Source organism: Chionomys nivalis, chromosome 10, assembly GCF_950005125.1.
Source record: "Chionomys nivalis chromosome 10, mChiNiv1.1, whole genome shotgun sequence".
In the NCBI taxonomy this organism is placed as follows: Eukaryota; Metazoa; Chordata; class Mammalia; order Rodentia; family Cricetidae; genus Chionomys; species Chionomys nivalis.
Window position 1 is genome coordinate 47,921,700 of NC_080095.1, and position 16,587 is coordinate 47,938,286.

Here is a 16,587-nt window from a genome sequence, read left to right on the forward strand (position 1 = left end):
ACTTCTGAGTTGTTAACCCTATTCACAGGTGAGACACCTCACAGGTGCCTCGGAAGGATGAAGTCATTTCCCCAAAGCCACACACTGGCAAGTAGCAGAGCCGAGACTTGAATCTAGGACTGTGTGACCAAGCTTGCTCTTGGAAGCTGTGTGTGGCTGCCTGGGACAGTAGGGAACATTGCTAAAGCCTGCGCTTGTCCCCTTTCCGCCCCACAGATCCGGGAGAAATTGCAGCAGGTGGTGTCCAGGAGGCAGGAGATGAATGACAAGTGGGAGGCCCGCTCTGACAGGCTCCACATGTGTGAGTATAGCTCAGGGCTGGGGAACCTGAGACCCCTACTGGAGGTAGCGGGTACCACACCTTGCCTGGAGGAAACTCCATGGCGGTACAACACTCTGGGCCCCGGCCTGAGTGGAGGCAGGAAGAAGGCCTGTGTAGACACATGTTCCCCCTCTTACCCCTGTCCACTCTTCTTGTCACCCACTACCACCCTGCCTGTGCCCAGGTTGGTTCCCCTGCTGAGCTGTGGCTTGCGAGGGGTCAGGCAGCACTAGTTTCTCCCGGGTATTTGACCTTCTTGTTCTATGGAGGTGAGGTGCTCTGTCCTCCAGCAGCTAGAGGCTGAGGAGAGAGAGAAGAAAAATCTTACCTCCCAGGTAAGTTATGAACAAGGATAAAGCCAGGACTAGTTGATCCCTATGCAGGCTCACCTGTGACCATGTGAGATGAACGAGAACAAGAATTTGAGGCAGGGGATTGCTCCCTAAAGCAAGGTGATGTGAGCCACATGGAGTTGGTCCCAATGGCTTCTTTAAAACTATGACTGTGACTGTGCGTGGTGGCACACACCGTTAATCTTAGCACTTTGGGGGAGGGGTGGAGGCAGGAGGATTGAGAGTCTGAGGCTAGCCTAGACTGAACACTGAGACTTGTCTCAAAAGCTAAGGGCTAGGGATGAAATTCAGTGATAGAGTATTTACTTAGTATGCATGTAGGCCTGAGTTTGACCCCCAGCAAATACAAAATAAAAAAAAATTATATATATATATATATAGAGAGAGAGAGAGAGAGAGAGACAGAGACAGAGAGAAATTTATGTAAATAAAATTATATACATGTAAATTTTTTTTTTTTTTTTTTTGGTTTTTCGAGACAGGGTTTCTCTGTGGTTTTGGAGCCTGTCCTGGAACTAGCTCTTGTAGATCAGGCTGGTCTCGAACTAACAGAGATCCGCCTGCCTCTGCCTCCCAAGTGCTGGGATTAAAGGCGTGCGCCACCACTGCCCGGCCTTACATGTAAATTTTTATGTAGTCATTGGTAGAGATGGGGTGGGAGATACATGTAAATTTTTATGTAGCCATTGGTATAGATGGGGTGGGCCTCTAGTGTGGGGATGGAATGGCTGACACAGTAATTCACCACTGAGCAAAGTACCCATATAGTTGAGGGATACCTGAGTGCTAACTGACCCTGGGGCCTTGTGGGTGGGTTTGTGGCTTCTTCTCCTGGCAGTGCTGGAGGTGTGCCAGTTCTCGAGGGATGCCTCTGTGGCCGAGGCATGGCTGATCGCCCAGGAGCCCTATCTGGCCAGCCGGGACTTTGGACACACAGTGGACAGCGTGGAAAAGCTCATCAAGAGGCACGAGGCTTTTGAGAAATCCACAGCGAGCTGGGCAGAGCGCTTTGCTGCCCTGGAGAAGCCCACCACGGTGAGCTGAGGTCATCTGGGGACCGGGAAGGCCACAGCTATTGGGATGGGCTGTTACAGGGCACTCCCAGCCAGCTGTAATGCACCTGGGCTACTGTCAGAGGGTAAACAGGTACAAGAAAGTACTGGCACATAAACACCAAAGACAAAGGCTGTGACTCGAGTGCAAACATTAGGGCATGTTGGGGTTCAGGGCCAAACTGAGATCATCTGAGAATGTAGCTCCCCTACGTGACTGCTCTGACCACTTTACCTTTTCCTTCCCCAGCTGGAGCTTAAGGAACGCCAGACTCCAGAAAGACCCGCAGAGGAACCTGGGTGAGTGTCCACACTGTGTGCCTGTGTACAGGAAGCCAAGCATGCTGTAAAGGAGGTGGCTGGGAGGAGGGAAAGGAAGATACTGACCAGCAGCTGCCATGTGAACAAAGACATTTGACCTCTTCTCCTGGGTGCCCTGTCAAGACAATGCAGAATGGATGGAGCTTAAGAGTTGGGTTGCACCGGGTCCAGTAGCCTGAAAGGAAGGGGTGTGTTGCACCGGGTCCCGGTACAGAAAGGAAGGGGTGGCTAGCAGTGGCTGTTACTAAGCCAACCTCTTCCTTAGGAACCCCTGGACACTACCCTTAAGCTGTCTCACAAGGAATTCATCCACTTCTCAAGTATTTATCTTCATTTTTCCCATGAAGCCTTGGGGCATGTCCTTGACGAGCACCTCTGGGAAAGAGAGCCAAGGATAATGTGCTGTACATGCTCCGAGCTCCCCAGTGGGTAGAGAGCCAGAGAAAACCAGGCACCTGTCACTAAAGAGGGTTGTGTCTTCCGTAGGCCTCAAGAGGAGGAAGGCGAGACAGCTGGCGAGGCTCCCCAGGTCCACCGTGCGGCCACTGAGCGAACATCCCCGGTCAGTTTCATGTCCCGCCTGTCTAGTTCCTGGGAGTCGCTGCTGCCAGAGCCCGGTCACCCCTTCTAGGCTCAGCCAGGGAAGAAGGAAGGCGAGGACAGGGTGGGCTGCCTAGTCCCCACCCTCACCCTGCCCCTCTAAGGAGCTTTCTTTAGATCAGTCTACTTTTATATTAGATTTTAATTCTTAAATAAGTCCTCTCCTTCCAACCCAGAAACCAGCCCACCAGCATGGTTCTACAAGTTTGGTTTTATCTAGCCTAGTAAGTTTATGGGACTGCTACATCCGCAGCGCACAGGGACAACACTCCATACAGAGGCAATTCCTCTCGGTACATGGTCTCCCCATTTTCCTTCAAACTCCGTCCTTAGCACAGTGCCCCCTTCATATACATGCTGGCACATACATGTACAGGGCACATGAACCAACAGACTGTCTCGTCCTGCCTGAGCCCCCCACAGGCATTCCATGCAGCAAAGTGTGAATATCCACCCTTCTAGAAGATTTCTTCTTTCTCGGCAGAGCCCATCCCCCATGGCTATGGGTCATAGAGGATGGTTCTGAGGCAAGTGCAGAGGAGAATCCCAGAGATCTTAGCCCTTAAAGAACAGTGAGCCAGAACCTTGTCTGAGCGGTTTAAAGAAAAATGGCTTCCAGAGGCCTGGGACATACAGCCTTATGCTGTTACCTCAGAGCGGGTTCTTTTGGACGCTGAGAGTCTGTTCAGGAAGCCCAGGCAGCTCTGACTCGGGTTGGAAAGATGCCGTGGGGAGTAGCTGGCTGAGAAGAAAGCAAGTGTCCATAAGTGATTCATATCAGTGCATGGATCGCTGTGGCATGTGGCTTTGGGGATTGCAGGAGCATCAGATACTTAGTGTTCCCCCTCCCGGAGCCCAGGTGAGCATGAGTGACCTGAGTAGGGAATTAGAAAGATTAGCATCCTCGGCGGGAACTCTGTTGCATGGGCTACCCCAGGAGATGCATATACCTCCTCGTGCAAAATCCCTGTACACACACACACACACACACACACACACACACACACACGCTACCCTGAGAAAAATTTATATACCTCCCTGTGCAAAATCCCTGCACACACACACACACACACACACACACACACACACCCTCGGGGCCTTTGGTCCTTTTCTGAGATGTAGTAGCCCATTCTGGTCAGCAGAGGGCACTGTTGGGCTCTGCTGGAAGACCTATCTCTGAAGATCCTGCCGCTGGTCCCATCACCCTATCTGTGGTAAACTGTCATCCAGCTCCCTTTTCCCAGCACCAACTCCCCTGACCCCATCCCCACCTCACCCCACTCCCACCAGAGGGAGAGAGAACTCCAGGGGCTGATATGGACTGTGGACAAGGGCTGGAGCTGTCCCTGCCTTCTGCCTCCACCTTCTGTGCTTCTGCCCTGCATCCCTGTGTGTCTGCATGCCGTGGTGTCCCCGGTGTGCGGGCTTCATGACCACCTGAGCATCTCGGCACCATTGTCTGTCGTGTACGTATACGTCTGTGCCAGTGTAACTACGTGTGCACCCGAGCCACCTCCATCCAACACCTGAATATCACTGGGTTGGGAGGAATAAAATTTGCTTAAATCTGAGTGTTTCTCTGGGGGAGGAGTGAGCCCCTACGGGAGGCCCTTGCTGAGGAACCAGCCACTCACCAGATGGGAAAAACAGCCAGATGGCTAATCAAATGAACACCAGACCCAGGGCCTCCTGGAGACAGACTTCCTGCTGCAGCCCTTTCCGAGCCTTTAAGATGCTCGGGGAGGACCTAACTCCAAATCATCTCTGATATGAGAAAGAGGATGGAGCCCATACTGGCGGAGAAAACCCAACCCAGTTTCACAGAGCTCCTCCCACGCCCTGTTTCGCTGCCCTTCACAGAACCTCTGGCCCATCACAGGAAGGTTCAGCTGTCTGCTGCGCCTTCTCATGCATAGGCCTGGGGTGCCATGGCTCTCCCGCTGGTCCTATCTGTACAGTCTGGTGTCGGGTCCTGTAGTATAGACACATGCCACATTGCTTCGTGTAAAAGCCCTTACTAATGCATGCCGCTTCCTGCTGGAGTGACGAACGGGAGTGGATCAAGCACCCTTGCCCTGTCTGGATAGTGCATCCCGCAGGGTACCACCCTGCAGGCCCCGATCCAATCTTCCCCTTCCTGTGTGTGTACATGCGATGAGTGAGCTGCCAAACCATCACTGCAATGCCACTGCTGCCCCTCGCCTCTGCATGTTAGAGCGCATTCTGGAAAAAAAAAAAAAAAGCCAGGCCCTCCCCACAGGTAAGTGTGAAGGCAGGCCAAAGACAAGGTATCATGAGGAGCAGGACTTGAAGTCAGAATGGCTGGGGTCTGGTCTTTGGTTCTGTTGAAACATTGTGTGGGTTTGGAGCCCTCCCCTCCCCCTCCAAGTCCATTGCCTCATAAAGGTCCCTTTGTGGGGTCGCAGAAAGCCTGTGTGTCAGCAATGTAGCCTTTCAAGGGAGGGGTTGGAGGAGATGGCTTTCCTGTTTCCCACCATCTGCTCCTAACTCTGAGGCCCCACCAGATATCGTGAGGCCAAGACAGAGAAGAAGAGGTCATGGACTAGGACACTGGCCCTTGTCCCTATTTGGGGAAAGGGCTGGGATGGGGGCTGGTAGCTTCATTGTGTGTCTGCCCGGAGTGTGATGCATGAGAACATTCTGGTAAGTGGCAGACACCCTCTCTGCCTTAGGTATCGCCCCTTCTCCTCAGAAAGGTCTGAGGCCCTGGCGGAGTGTTCTTCATCTTCCAGGCCAGAGTGGTGCTTCTGGGAAGATGTCTTCTCCAGGAGGGAGGAAAGTGGGCTCTCGCGGTGTTAACGCGGGTGTGAGTTTTCCCAGGCTCCAGACCTCTTCCTACACGCTGCTCTTGCACTGCCCTGCGGGGCTACTGCGATGACATGAGTGACACTCTAAAGACACGGATGTCCTCAGGGTCTGTAATAAGAAGCAGTCTCCTGCTTGGAACCAACATACCCTTCCTGCCTCCAGGTCTCCAGGCTAGACCCCAGTGTGCAGTGCAGGAGGACCCTGGAAATGAAGGCCACTCCAGAGAGTGGCATTGTGGGTACCACTAGTGGTGAAGCTTCCGCAGGCTGTCAGGGAGGAATCTCTCCCCAGGGCAGTTCACGAACACGGCTTTTAAGTGGGACCTTCTAAGATTGGCAACACAGCCAACTTCCCTGGGGAGTGAGGCCGAGCATCACAGTAGAGCTGATGGACTGAGCTGGATCTCTCTGATCTTTGTCTCTTCCTTCCGTTGTCTCAGAGGCTTAGGGAAATAGCCAGCACTGGCAATTGAGGGGGGCAGTACCCCAGGGACTATGGGGGCACTAGAATTGGGGTCCGTGGCCACGTTTGTGCAAAGGCTGCTAACCCCAGCCACTGTTGTTCCCAGCAGCAACCTCCCTATCAGCAGCCGGCAGTGAGGCTCTGACGTCAGTGGGCGCTGTGGGTGTGGAATAGCAGCTGTGTTTCTTCTTGTCTGAACAGCTTTCCCAGTCCTCTCCCCTCCCCACCCCCGAACAGCGGCTTTTTCAGACATTTTGCAGCGAATGCAAATCCTGTTTGTTCCAAATGGGCAGTCTCAGCCTGGAACGAACGTCAGCTCTGCCCCAAACTTGGGAGTGTTTCTGTCTCCCCAGGATGCCTGAGTCAGCGTGGCAAGGGCGTGTCTGCCTGCAGCCTGGCACCATGCCCTGGCTCCCTGGAGAAACCTGCTCTCCTTCTGGACATTTACCCACAGCTGGGTGTGCCCAGCTTTCTCTTTGCGATGCCAGATGCCAACGCCTGGCCGCTCTGCTGCAAAGTCTCCTGAAATTCCTTGTTTCAAGCTATGTCTTCCAGTGTCCCAGATACTGGTGGGCTCAGGATAAGACCCTGTTAACATTTGGAAGTGCCTCAGAGTGGTTGGGAAACTGGTTATCTGGACACTACTAATTTAGTACTGAGGACCAGGTCACTAAGAAACTCAGCAGCTATCAGCTCCTCTAATGTCAACACAGGTGACAGTGACAGGCTTGGTGAAGACGACCCCTGAAGAAGTCTGGCTCTCCTCTGGTGGGAGTGAACCAGGTCTCCTCTTCCTGTGTCCATCAAGGAACCGGCAATCTTCCCACTTAATTTTTCTTTGTCTGGTGGCCTGTACCATATTCTCGCCATCTTGCCTGAGCTCCACAGTAGCTATCTCAGAGCACTGAGTCCTGGGGTATAGCATTGAGCTACTCTGCTCCATAAACCCCACTTCTCCTGAGAGCCCCTCACCATCTCCCGGCCTGCCATCCATGGGGCTGCTGGATAACTGCCCCAGCTTGCCTTTTCTTCCCCACCCCTACACTTCCTGTCCAACACAACCTCTCCTTTCTCCTCTGGGGTAGCCGTTCCTACCCAGCCCAAGTTTCCATCTCTTTGGCTACTTTCAACTCAGCAAGCTGACTCTTTTACTTCTCTTGCAAACAGCTGTCTTCACACAGCCCTTACAAACTGTCTAGACAACCCTTCTTCCCCGGAGCCTGGGAGCCAAGACATCAGACACTGGGGAGAGCAAATGTCATCAACAGGCGGCTCCGCTTGCCCTGCTGTCACCTGGTACCATTTGGTTGCCTGAGGCACCTAGTAGTGAAGCTTACGTAGCACAAACCCTGTTTCCAGCCCCTTCCAGTATAGCCTGGATGTGGTCATACCACCTTAACAGATTGGCCACATGTAAGCTGGGCACGTCTCACTTAGACTGGAAACCCCACCAGGTGATACTTTCTTCAGGAGTCATAGTATTATACACACGTAAACACACCTGGACTGAGTAGAGAGAGTCTTGCGTTCGGAGCCAGGCAGCCCTGTGCCTTCCACCTTCCATTGTTAGATCTGGCTCTCCTGGTCAGTAAAACGAGAAAGCTGTGAGGAATCTGGCATTTAGCCTATGGTCATTTAAGTCCCGTCATCCTCACCCCAGCCCTCCATCTTTTAGAACTGTCCCTCATATGGACTGACATTGCCAAGACCTTAGACACCAACCAGCCTGCTCCATCCCTGAGACGCCATCTCCATTTGTCCCAGGCTCCTGTCTCAGAACTTGTTACACTGCTGATGTCCAGCTGTCTGCTCTGAGGTCCATCCCTGCACCCTGGTTCTCACCAGCATTAGCTGTAGGGAGGAAACTGTCAGTAGAGGTGTCTTTGCTTACGGGGTACATCTTAATTCACTGAGCATCTTCAGAACTTTGGGAAGACCCTGTGGTCCTGAAGCAGGCTACTTTGGCCTGTGGAATTAATGGTCTATGTGCAGCCCCCGCACCACCTACTGGCGGATCCTGGAAATGCATCTTCAAGTCAGTTCCCCCAGAAGAAATTTAACCCTTTCTGTCCACTTTCCCACTTCCCAACATCGGTGAGGAAGCTCCTCACTCCCTCGTTTGCTTCCCCCACCGTACCAAGCTGCCCGACTTATGTGACTTGCTTGGCTTTGCAAGGCTCTGTCAAGATTCAAGACCCAGGTGGCTGTCCCCCTTGTATCAGGAACCTGGGGCCTCTCCTTGGTTTGGCTTCAATCCCACGAGGTCCCACGAGGCTCTCCTGAGTGCCTTTTCTTCCCATAATGCCCCTTGATCAGCAGGCAATGCCTTTCTTTCTCTGATATCCCAGCAGATGATTCGCTGATCAGCGAACTGAACCAGCTTCCATCGCAGGACCACCATGCCCACTTGTCCCCACTTAGGGTCTAGACACTTTCATCACCTCCCAGCCCGATACCCCAGAATTCCCTCCAGGTAGCTAGGGCATTCTCCTTCAGGCTGTCTCCAGCTCCTCTGGGTGCTGTCCTAAGATGGACACCCCTCAATGATGCAGAACTGAGTTTTCCTGATAACCAAGGCCGGTTGTGCTGGCTGAATGCAGAGGGGACGCGGGGGCTCTGCTCACCTCCTCCATCCAGTGCCTATGCAGAACCTGCCTGTCCTGAATACGTGCACCCGTGCTGGATGCAGAGCAACCCTGAGCCTCTAGACACTTCCTGCTAGACTCCTCTGCCTGACAGGTACAGTGGGTCTCCCCCAGTCCATACACATCCAGGGAGAACAGAGAATGGCCACCTCTTCCTGTCTCTTTCTTGGTTTATTTACTCTCAGGACCTGGGCAAGATTGATCCTTCTGCCCCAGCCATCCACCAGCCTGACCTCTGGTCCCACTGTTGTATGGGGTCATGGTCCAGCTGTTTGCTGGGAAATCCTTGATGCATCACCCATCCTAGAAAGGGGCAGTAACTCATTCAGCAACACTGCCGGCCTCAAACTCATTCATGGCAGGTTTGGAGCTAGGCCCAGGCAGCCCAGCAGTGGGTGGGTTTCTGGCCAGTGACTCAGCTCCTTTGGTTCCCTGACCACCTGCCTGCCTAGGCCTAGCCCAGGGTCCTGTGCTGCCTACCTTTCAAATTTGCAAGGTGTTTTTTCGGGCAGAGAAGCAATGCCGTGGACCCTTGCCCTGACTCCACTAGCATGCTAGGTGACCCCAGATCCTCCCCAGACTTTCTGGAATCCAGTTTTCCAATCTCTGATAGGACGAGTTGATTCAGTTATTCCCCAAGACCCCTTCTCAGCCTCAAAAAGCCTTACGAATGTCTTCTCACCTCCCATGGGGGATCCATCTCTCCCTGGCACCCCCAGCATTCTCCAGTGGAACTTGCCTTCCTAATAAGGCCTTCATTGCTGACTCTACCTACATGCCCTCCTCCCTGAGGCACAGCTGCAAGCCAAAAGCCCCAGGGGAAATTCCTAATCTTTTATGAATTCCAAAGGAAAGACTTCTACAACCACGCTCATGTTTTAGGCACACTGCGAGCAGGACCGACCTTAAACTGGGAGGCAGCTCTTCTAAGCGCTGCCTTTACTTCTGACCACGGATATATAAGGCTAGGTAGAGCGTCCCTCGTAGACTTCGCCAAGTTGTGAGATCTTTGGAAAACTCCGAAGGTGAATTACTAGACCCTTCCACTCCCTGTTGACTTCAGCCCTGTCTACTGCCTTGTTCTGCCTTTGCCTTTGAAGGAGGCACCTTCTCCTCACCCTCATCTTTAAGCTCTGTGAGCTTCAGGACAAATCGGAGCTGCCCTGAAGGGCTTTACTATTTCATCGTTGTGTCCCTGGTCCTGTCTGGAGCCTTGGAACAGTGGAGGAGTAGCGGGTAGCCAGCATGCCTTCAGGAGGAGTCTTTAAGGCATCCTGAGAATCCCATACTTGAGACGAAAGAGTATTTGAGGCGGTCTCTCACTGACCACGCAGGCACTGGCCACAACAGTTCAGCAGAGCCGGGAGATGGGTCTGGAGGACTTGGGATCATAACAGCCAACATTTGCAGATATTGTCTTACTCTGTGGGGCTTCAGATCACCCATAAAGTGGACGCAGGTATTGCCCTACAAGCAGACAGTATCAGGAAGGCTTGGTGACTTGCTGAGTCTTCTCCTGGTCCTTATGGATGCCCAGGGACTTAGCCCCAGGTCTGTCTGACCCAGCATGTGGGCCTTGGGCACTAGAAAAAGTGCGGGTGTACTGTGGGGCATGGTTTGATGGAGAAAAGGTGGGCTACTATAGAAGGGGTGTTCTTTTCTTTTTCCTCACCCTCCCCAACTCCTCCAGAAGTTGGCCAGATTTCCTTAAGAGCTTAAGAGATGGAAAGTCCCTGGGGCCTCTCCATCCTCTCTGCCCTCCCCTGCATCCGCCTTCCTTCCATCTTCCTCAGTGTATCTCCTGCATCCAGGAGGGAACTGAGGACTCCCCAAATCAAACCCTCCACCCCGCAGTCATTTTTGGTTCCTCCCTCTCAGGTCTTGACCTTTGTGTGGGGTTGGAGGCAGGATGCGCTGAAATCCACTCCAAAAGCAAGACCAGAGAAGAAACTTTTGCATACACTGGAAACCCCCAGGTTTCCAAGCTAACTTGTAACCCAGCCAAGTATGTTCAAAACTCCCCAGCTCCAGCCTTGGCTAGTCCCTGCCTGGGATGCAACAGGAAGGAGTCAGCCCTAGCTGAATCTACCTTGATTTTCAAGGGCCAGTTGCTCAAAGGCTGGGAAAGGGGTGGGATTTAAAGCATAGGAAGCAACTGCAATAGGGCAGAGGCTGGGAGAGGAAGGGAGACAGGCAGCCGAATGCAGCCTTGTAACAGGCTGGTGGCCTTCCTCCTTGCACTGGGGTGGCATCTTCTCCCAGACTCCAGCTTCCTCCTGGCCTGTCTCTAGGAGAGGCAGAGATAAGAAAGTGGGAGGTATTGGGCTCACACATCTATCCTCTGGACAGAGACCCCTCTGGGGAAAAGAAAGCCTCATTAGACTTGAGTCTGGGGCTGAGAGGCAGGCGATTGCCTCCAGAACTTTCTATCCAAGGAAGGAGGTAGGCTGCATTGGGGCCACAGGACTCCAAACTGAGGTTTCAGGTCCCATCCCTGCCACTCCTCACTAGAAGATAGCAATGCAGGCATTTCAGGGCCTCAGAGTTTTGGGACCAATGCATGGCACACACTCTGAGATAGAAACTCTTCAGCATTCACAGAGAATAGTGGCCTCGCCGCAACCCTCATGGGATCCTAACAAAGGAAAGGAAATGGAATAAAATGCAGGCTTGCCCGATTCTGGAGTAGAGTTTCCTAATTATTTTGTATACCCATTAGCTATATGACATCCCAAATGTCATTAACCTCTGAGCATTGCTTTTCTCATTATCTATAAAAGTGTTTGGTCAGTGGTTTTCAAATGCTTCCAGCCAGGTTTCCCTTCCTTTGAATGAAATGTTACCAGAACCCCTACTTAAGCACTTGTTTAAAGTGATGGGTACACACACAGCTTCTCCAGTCTTCTCCCACTTGGCATTCCACAGCGCCACCTCAGGCAAAGCCCCGTCATTGCAGCTGCTAAAAGCACCAAATTTCAGTGTGTGGTACCCACACCCTCGACCTTCTGCTTCAGGACAGGGAAAGGCTAAGCTCCCAATGAAGTGAATATGACCTGCTCTTTCCTGGCTCCTCCCTGCTCCTCCCCAATGTTCTTCTGAGCCTCCAGTCAGTTCCTGGTACAGGTCAGACAGAGCTGACTCCAGAGTGGTCCCTTTACTGCTTGGGTAACTCTGGTTCCTCAGGCTTCCACACATGCCTTCTAAGGACACCTTCCCACCTTCTCCTGAGGTGAGCGGCAGTCAGCCACAGGGATGATGCACTAGCCCCATGTAAAACTACCTTGTTTGGTACCCATTCAGACGACACTCCTATTGGTCTTGCCTCACTTGGCAATGGAAGGGTAGCTGTCCCCACATTCTGCTGTCTTTAGTACAAGGGCAGGTCAAAGAGGCCCTGTAGATGTCCAGCTAGGAAACGGGATGCCCTCCTCTCTTCACCGGCACCCAATACCTCCAGCAAGGAGCTGCTTCCCTTGCCCGGCTTGGTCTGCAGGGACCCCACACAGAGGTAAACATCACAGCCCTTCCACAAGACAAGCGGCCAGTGATAGTTAGGAACCCTGCCCTATCTGACAAGTTCCCACCCGGTGACAGGAGAGGACTTGCCAGAGTCAGAAGAGACCCCATTTGTTTTATAATAAGGTGAGGGGATTGTGCCTCAACTTTTGGGCTAAGATCCAGCATAGTGTAAGATGAGGGAGACTTGGGGCTTTGGTTACAATGTGAAGGTTACGGAAGAGTACCCAGTCAACACTCTTGTCCAGGTGGCTCGTAATGTGTCCACACGGCAGGCCCTTTCTGCAGAGAAAGTCTTTCTAGAGCCCCGTGGTGTCCTGAAGTTGGAAATATCTGGAGGAAGCCAGGTTGGAGCCTGGAGCAGGCCTTAGAGAGCTTGGCCACAGCCCTGAAACCCACTCATGATGCGTTAATCACCAGACCCTTCCATATCTTCTAACAACCCTCCTTTGCCGGTTAAGATGGAGATGGGTTTGTGCTACTGTGAGGTCAGGGAAACGGAGCCAGAGTCCAGTGAAATGAGTAGGCAGCCATCACAAGCATTACAGGAGAGCTGGGGTAGGTCCAGGAGTTTGCAGTAGAAGAGAAGTAGGTTCAGGAGGAAAGCACCAAAGAGAAGCTACCCCTGGCCTAAACCCTCATGAAGGCATGCTACTCTCTTGTGCCCCTGAGCAGGGGGAAGAAAGAGGAACATGGCCTCAGGACCTGCAGCCACCACCCCTGCCAGGACACCACAAGGATGAGCAGGAGAGATCCGTTGGGGAGGAGAGGCCTGCCACAGAGCCCCTCTTTAAGGTCCTGGACACGCCCCTGAGTGAGGGTGACGAGCCCACGACGCTGCCAGCCCAGCGGGACCTCGGGCACACTGTGCAGATGGAGGGCTACCTGGGCAGAAAGCACGACCTAGAGGGGCCCAACAAGAAGGCCTCGAACAGGTGTGTTGGGGAAGGCCACTGGGGAGGCTGAGCAGCTCCAGGGGTCAAGCCAGCAGCAGAGCTATGAGGACACAGGTGTATGCTGGGGAGAGTGGCCATGATGTGTATTATTGGGCATGGCAGGAAACAGCTATCTCGACTTTGGTTCTGAGTTCAAACACTATGACTTCATCAAAGATTACCCAACTCCCCTATTAGGTTCCCCATTTTTAAACGGGATGAGGATGGGTGATGTCCACAGCTGGCCTTTTCAGAATGGGTGCTGGGCCTGGCGCACGGCAGATTCACGGTGAACACTGGCCAGTTATCACAGGAAGCCTTGGTGCTGACAACATGGTCATGACCAAACCTCACCTTCACCCATCTAGGTTTCCCTTTCCTTGTTGTGATCTTGGAGATGATTAGAACACATGAATGCCGTAGATGCCTGTCACAGGACCCTTCCGGGGCCGGTGCACACCGCAGAGCCAGTCATGTTCTGCCCCTGCCTGGGTTCCCAGGGTCTTTTCCTTTTTAGCTTTTTAGCAGCATTACAGGGTCTGAGCCAGCAGCCTGTGGCAGAAGAGAATTGGCCTCAGGTGGAGAGTGCCAAAGACAAGGAAATGGAGCAGCTTTGGGAGGTAGAAGCCAGTGTTTGCCCTAGGGGACTCAGCAAAAAAGGAACAGCCATGTGGGGGACTAGACTGCCCTGAAGAGATTCACTGTTTAAGTGCAGAGTCCAGGGGAAAGGGGAAACTACCATTCACTGTGTGCTTGACATTCTAGCAGGACTGGTCAGAGCTTTACATCTGCAATGGAACACTGCAGCTTCCATTTTCCAGATGGGAAAACAGTACCTCAGAGAAGTTAAGTCATTTGCTCAAGGCAGGACTGTCACTTCTTAGCCCCAGCCTTTCTGCAGGCGGAAGGACCCTGAGCTCCATCAGGGACCAGGGCTTTGGGAAAAGCTCTCTGCAGCCAATCTGCCTGAATCAAGCTCCCTCTTTGGCCAGATGGTACTTCTTCCCTCCTGTGCCCTCCCAGCTCCCCACCTGCCTTCAAAAGACAGACGGAGGGAGGAGGACCAGAGGCAGGAAAGCTGAGTGCTTCTCGGTGCTCCTTACCATAAAAACACAGCAACATGCCTCCCGTTGTCTGTGCAGGAGCTCGGGTAAGCCCACCATGAGCTCAGGAGCTTTGTGTTCTCCAAACACAAGCATGGAGACGAGCCTAGACTTGCACAAATCTGGTGTTTGAGGGTTTTTTGTTTTTTTTTTCTTAAATGATAGACAGAATCAGACATGCCTCTACTATCAACCTCAAGACCAGTCTACACTACAGACTCGAGATCCTGACTGACCAGTCTACACTACAGACTCGAGATCCTGACTCAAAAAAACAAACACAAACCAAAAAAAAAAAAAGGGGGGGGTCTAGGTCAGTATACTGAGTACAATATATATATATATATGTACACACACATATTAATCAAAATAAAAGTCTAATTCTCCACACTGGTGTATAAATATGCAAAGAAGCTTCAAGAAACAATCAGAATCATGGCATTTGTCTAGCATGGGTTTAGTCCCCAGCACTGTAAAATTTAAATCATGAGATAAACAGTGACTTAGGGATGTAACTCTCAAGTAGAGCATTTGTCTAGCACGTGCAAGGCCCTGAGCTCTAACTCAAGGGACCTTGGAGAGACGGCTTGTAGTTAAGAACTCAAGATTATTTCCTAGCGCCTGCACTCCCAGGGATCTGATGCCCTCTTTTGGCCTTCAAGGGCACCTGCAGTCGTGAACACAAACCACACGCAGACATGTAGACACACACACACATAAGTGGCACTTGTCTTTAAGGCAAAAGTGGTGTTATCTTTGTGAGTTTGAAGCATGCTTGGTCTACTTGGTCTACATAGCGAGTTCCAGGCCAGCCGAGATGACAGAGTAAGATCCTGTCTCAAAATAAATTAATAATTAAAAATTTTACACCTAAAAAACAAACAAACACTAGTTTATTAGCAACAAACTGTGCATTGGAATGTTTGGAGCTGAGAGTGGGGCTATAGTGCAATACTTGTCTAGCGCTTGCCTTGTAGCCCTGGGTTCAACCCCCAGTATCACCAAAAAGAAACACAATCTTCCACTGTGTTAAAGAAACATTCTCGCCGGGCGGTGGTGGCGCACGCCTTTAATCCCAGCACTTGGGAGGCAGAGGCAGGCGGATCTCTGGGAGTTCGAGACCAGCCTGGTCTACAAGAGCTAGTTCCAGGACAGGCTCCAAAACCACAGAGAAACCCTGTCTTGAAAAACCAAAAAAAAAAAAAAAAAAAAAAAAAGAAAGAAAGAAAAAGAAACATTCTCAGTAAATGTAGTTTCTTAAGGAATATTCATAACATTACTATTACATAAGTTTTCTACTATTATAAGATCCACCAATAATAGGATACCATACAGCTATGCAAAATTATTTTTAAATAGTATTGAGATTATGAAGAAATACCCATGGCATAGTGTTATGTCTAAAAACCTAATGTAAAATTGAATATGGAAGACTGGGCATGTAGCTCAGTGATCGATGTTCAGGACCTGGGCTCAATTCCCAGGGGAGAGAGAGAGAGAGAAAACAATATACAATATAATTTTAGTTATCTCTGTGAGTAGAAAAATGTGAACAGAATAGAGACCAGGAGTTACCTTCTGGTGGTAAAATTACGTGCAGATGGTTTTTAATCTCCCCTCTTCTTTAAACAACAGAATCTGGTACTATTTACCCATGAAAAAAAAAAAAAGGTGCACTACAAACAAGCTGCAAGGCTATAGAATCTGTGAGCTGCTGTACCAGGACCACAGGTGACCTGCCTGTCCACATTGTTGCAGGTCCTGGAACAACCTGTACTGTGTGCTCAGGAACAGCCAACTGACCTTCTACAAGGATGCTAAAAACCTGGCCCTTGGGGTGCCCTACCACGGCGAGGAGCCCCTGGCCCTGAGGCATGCCATCTGTGAGATCGCTGCCAACTATAAGAAGAAGAAGCATGTATTTAAGCTGAGGTGAGCCTTGCTGCCAGCACCTCAGCCTGACCCGTATGCCTTTTGAACCTTTGTGTTGATGGCTTGATTGGGCAATAATGGCCCAGCAGAGACCCACTGTAGCCCAGCTCCAAGCTGGTGCTGTTCCTTGGGTGTTTTTTTTTTTGTTTGTTTTGTTTTTTGTGTGTTTTTTTTTTAATGAAAAGACTCATGGTCTCATAGACTTTTAGCTTTCTGGGATGGCCTGCTACCCTAGAGGGGCAAGGAAATCTACATAGAGGCTGTAGGATAGTGGCTAGCTCTCTGCCCAGGCAAAGACTTTCAGAGATAGTACCACAACCCCAAACCCTTTGTCTTCCTAGGTTAAGTAACGGCAGTGAGTGGCTCTTCCATGGCAAGGATGAGGTAAGTATGGGTGACCTAACTCAGAGGAGGCTAACAATGCAGTGGGTGGAAACCAGACACTCATCCCAGCACTCCCTCGTAAGGGAGCGGTCAGAAGCACACGCCTCCCTTCATGGCCCCAGGAGGGCTGTGC

The 16,587-nt window shown here is 51.5% G+C and overlaps 1 protein-coding gene across 1 annotated transcript in view; it reads left to right on the forward strand.

The window, feature by feature from the left end:
- Sptb (spectrin beta, erythrocytic) overlaps positions 1-16,587 on the forward strand; it is a 128,124-nt gene that overhangs the window by 108,560 nt on the left and 2,977 nt on the right. The window contains exons 29-35 of the mRNA XM_057782505.1: positions 217-301; positions 1,514-1,710; positions 1,978-2,027; positions 2,535-2,610; positions 12,776-13,035; positions 15,897-16,070; positions 16,412-16,454. Coding sequence (XP_057638488.1) covers positions 217-301; positions 1,514-1,710; positions 1,978-2,027; positions 2,535-2,610; positions 12,776-13,035; positions 15,897-16,070; positions 16,412-16,454 — 885 coding nt within the window. The remainder of the gene's footprint in view (positions 1-216; positions 302-1,513; positions 1,711-1,977; positions 2,028-2,534; positions 2,611-12,775; positions 13,036-15,896; positions 16,071-16,411; positions 16,455-16,587) is intronic.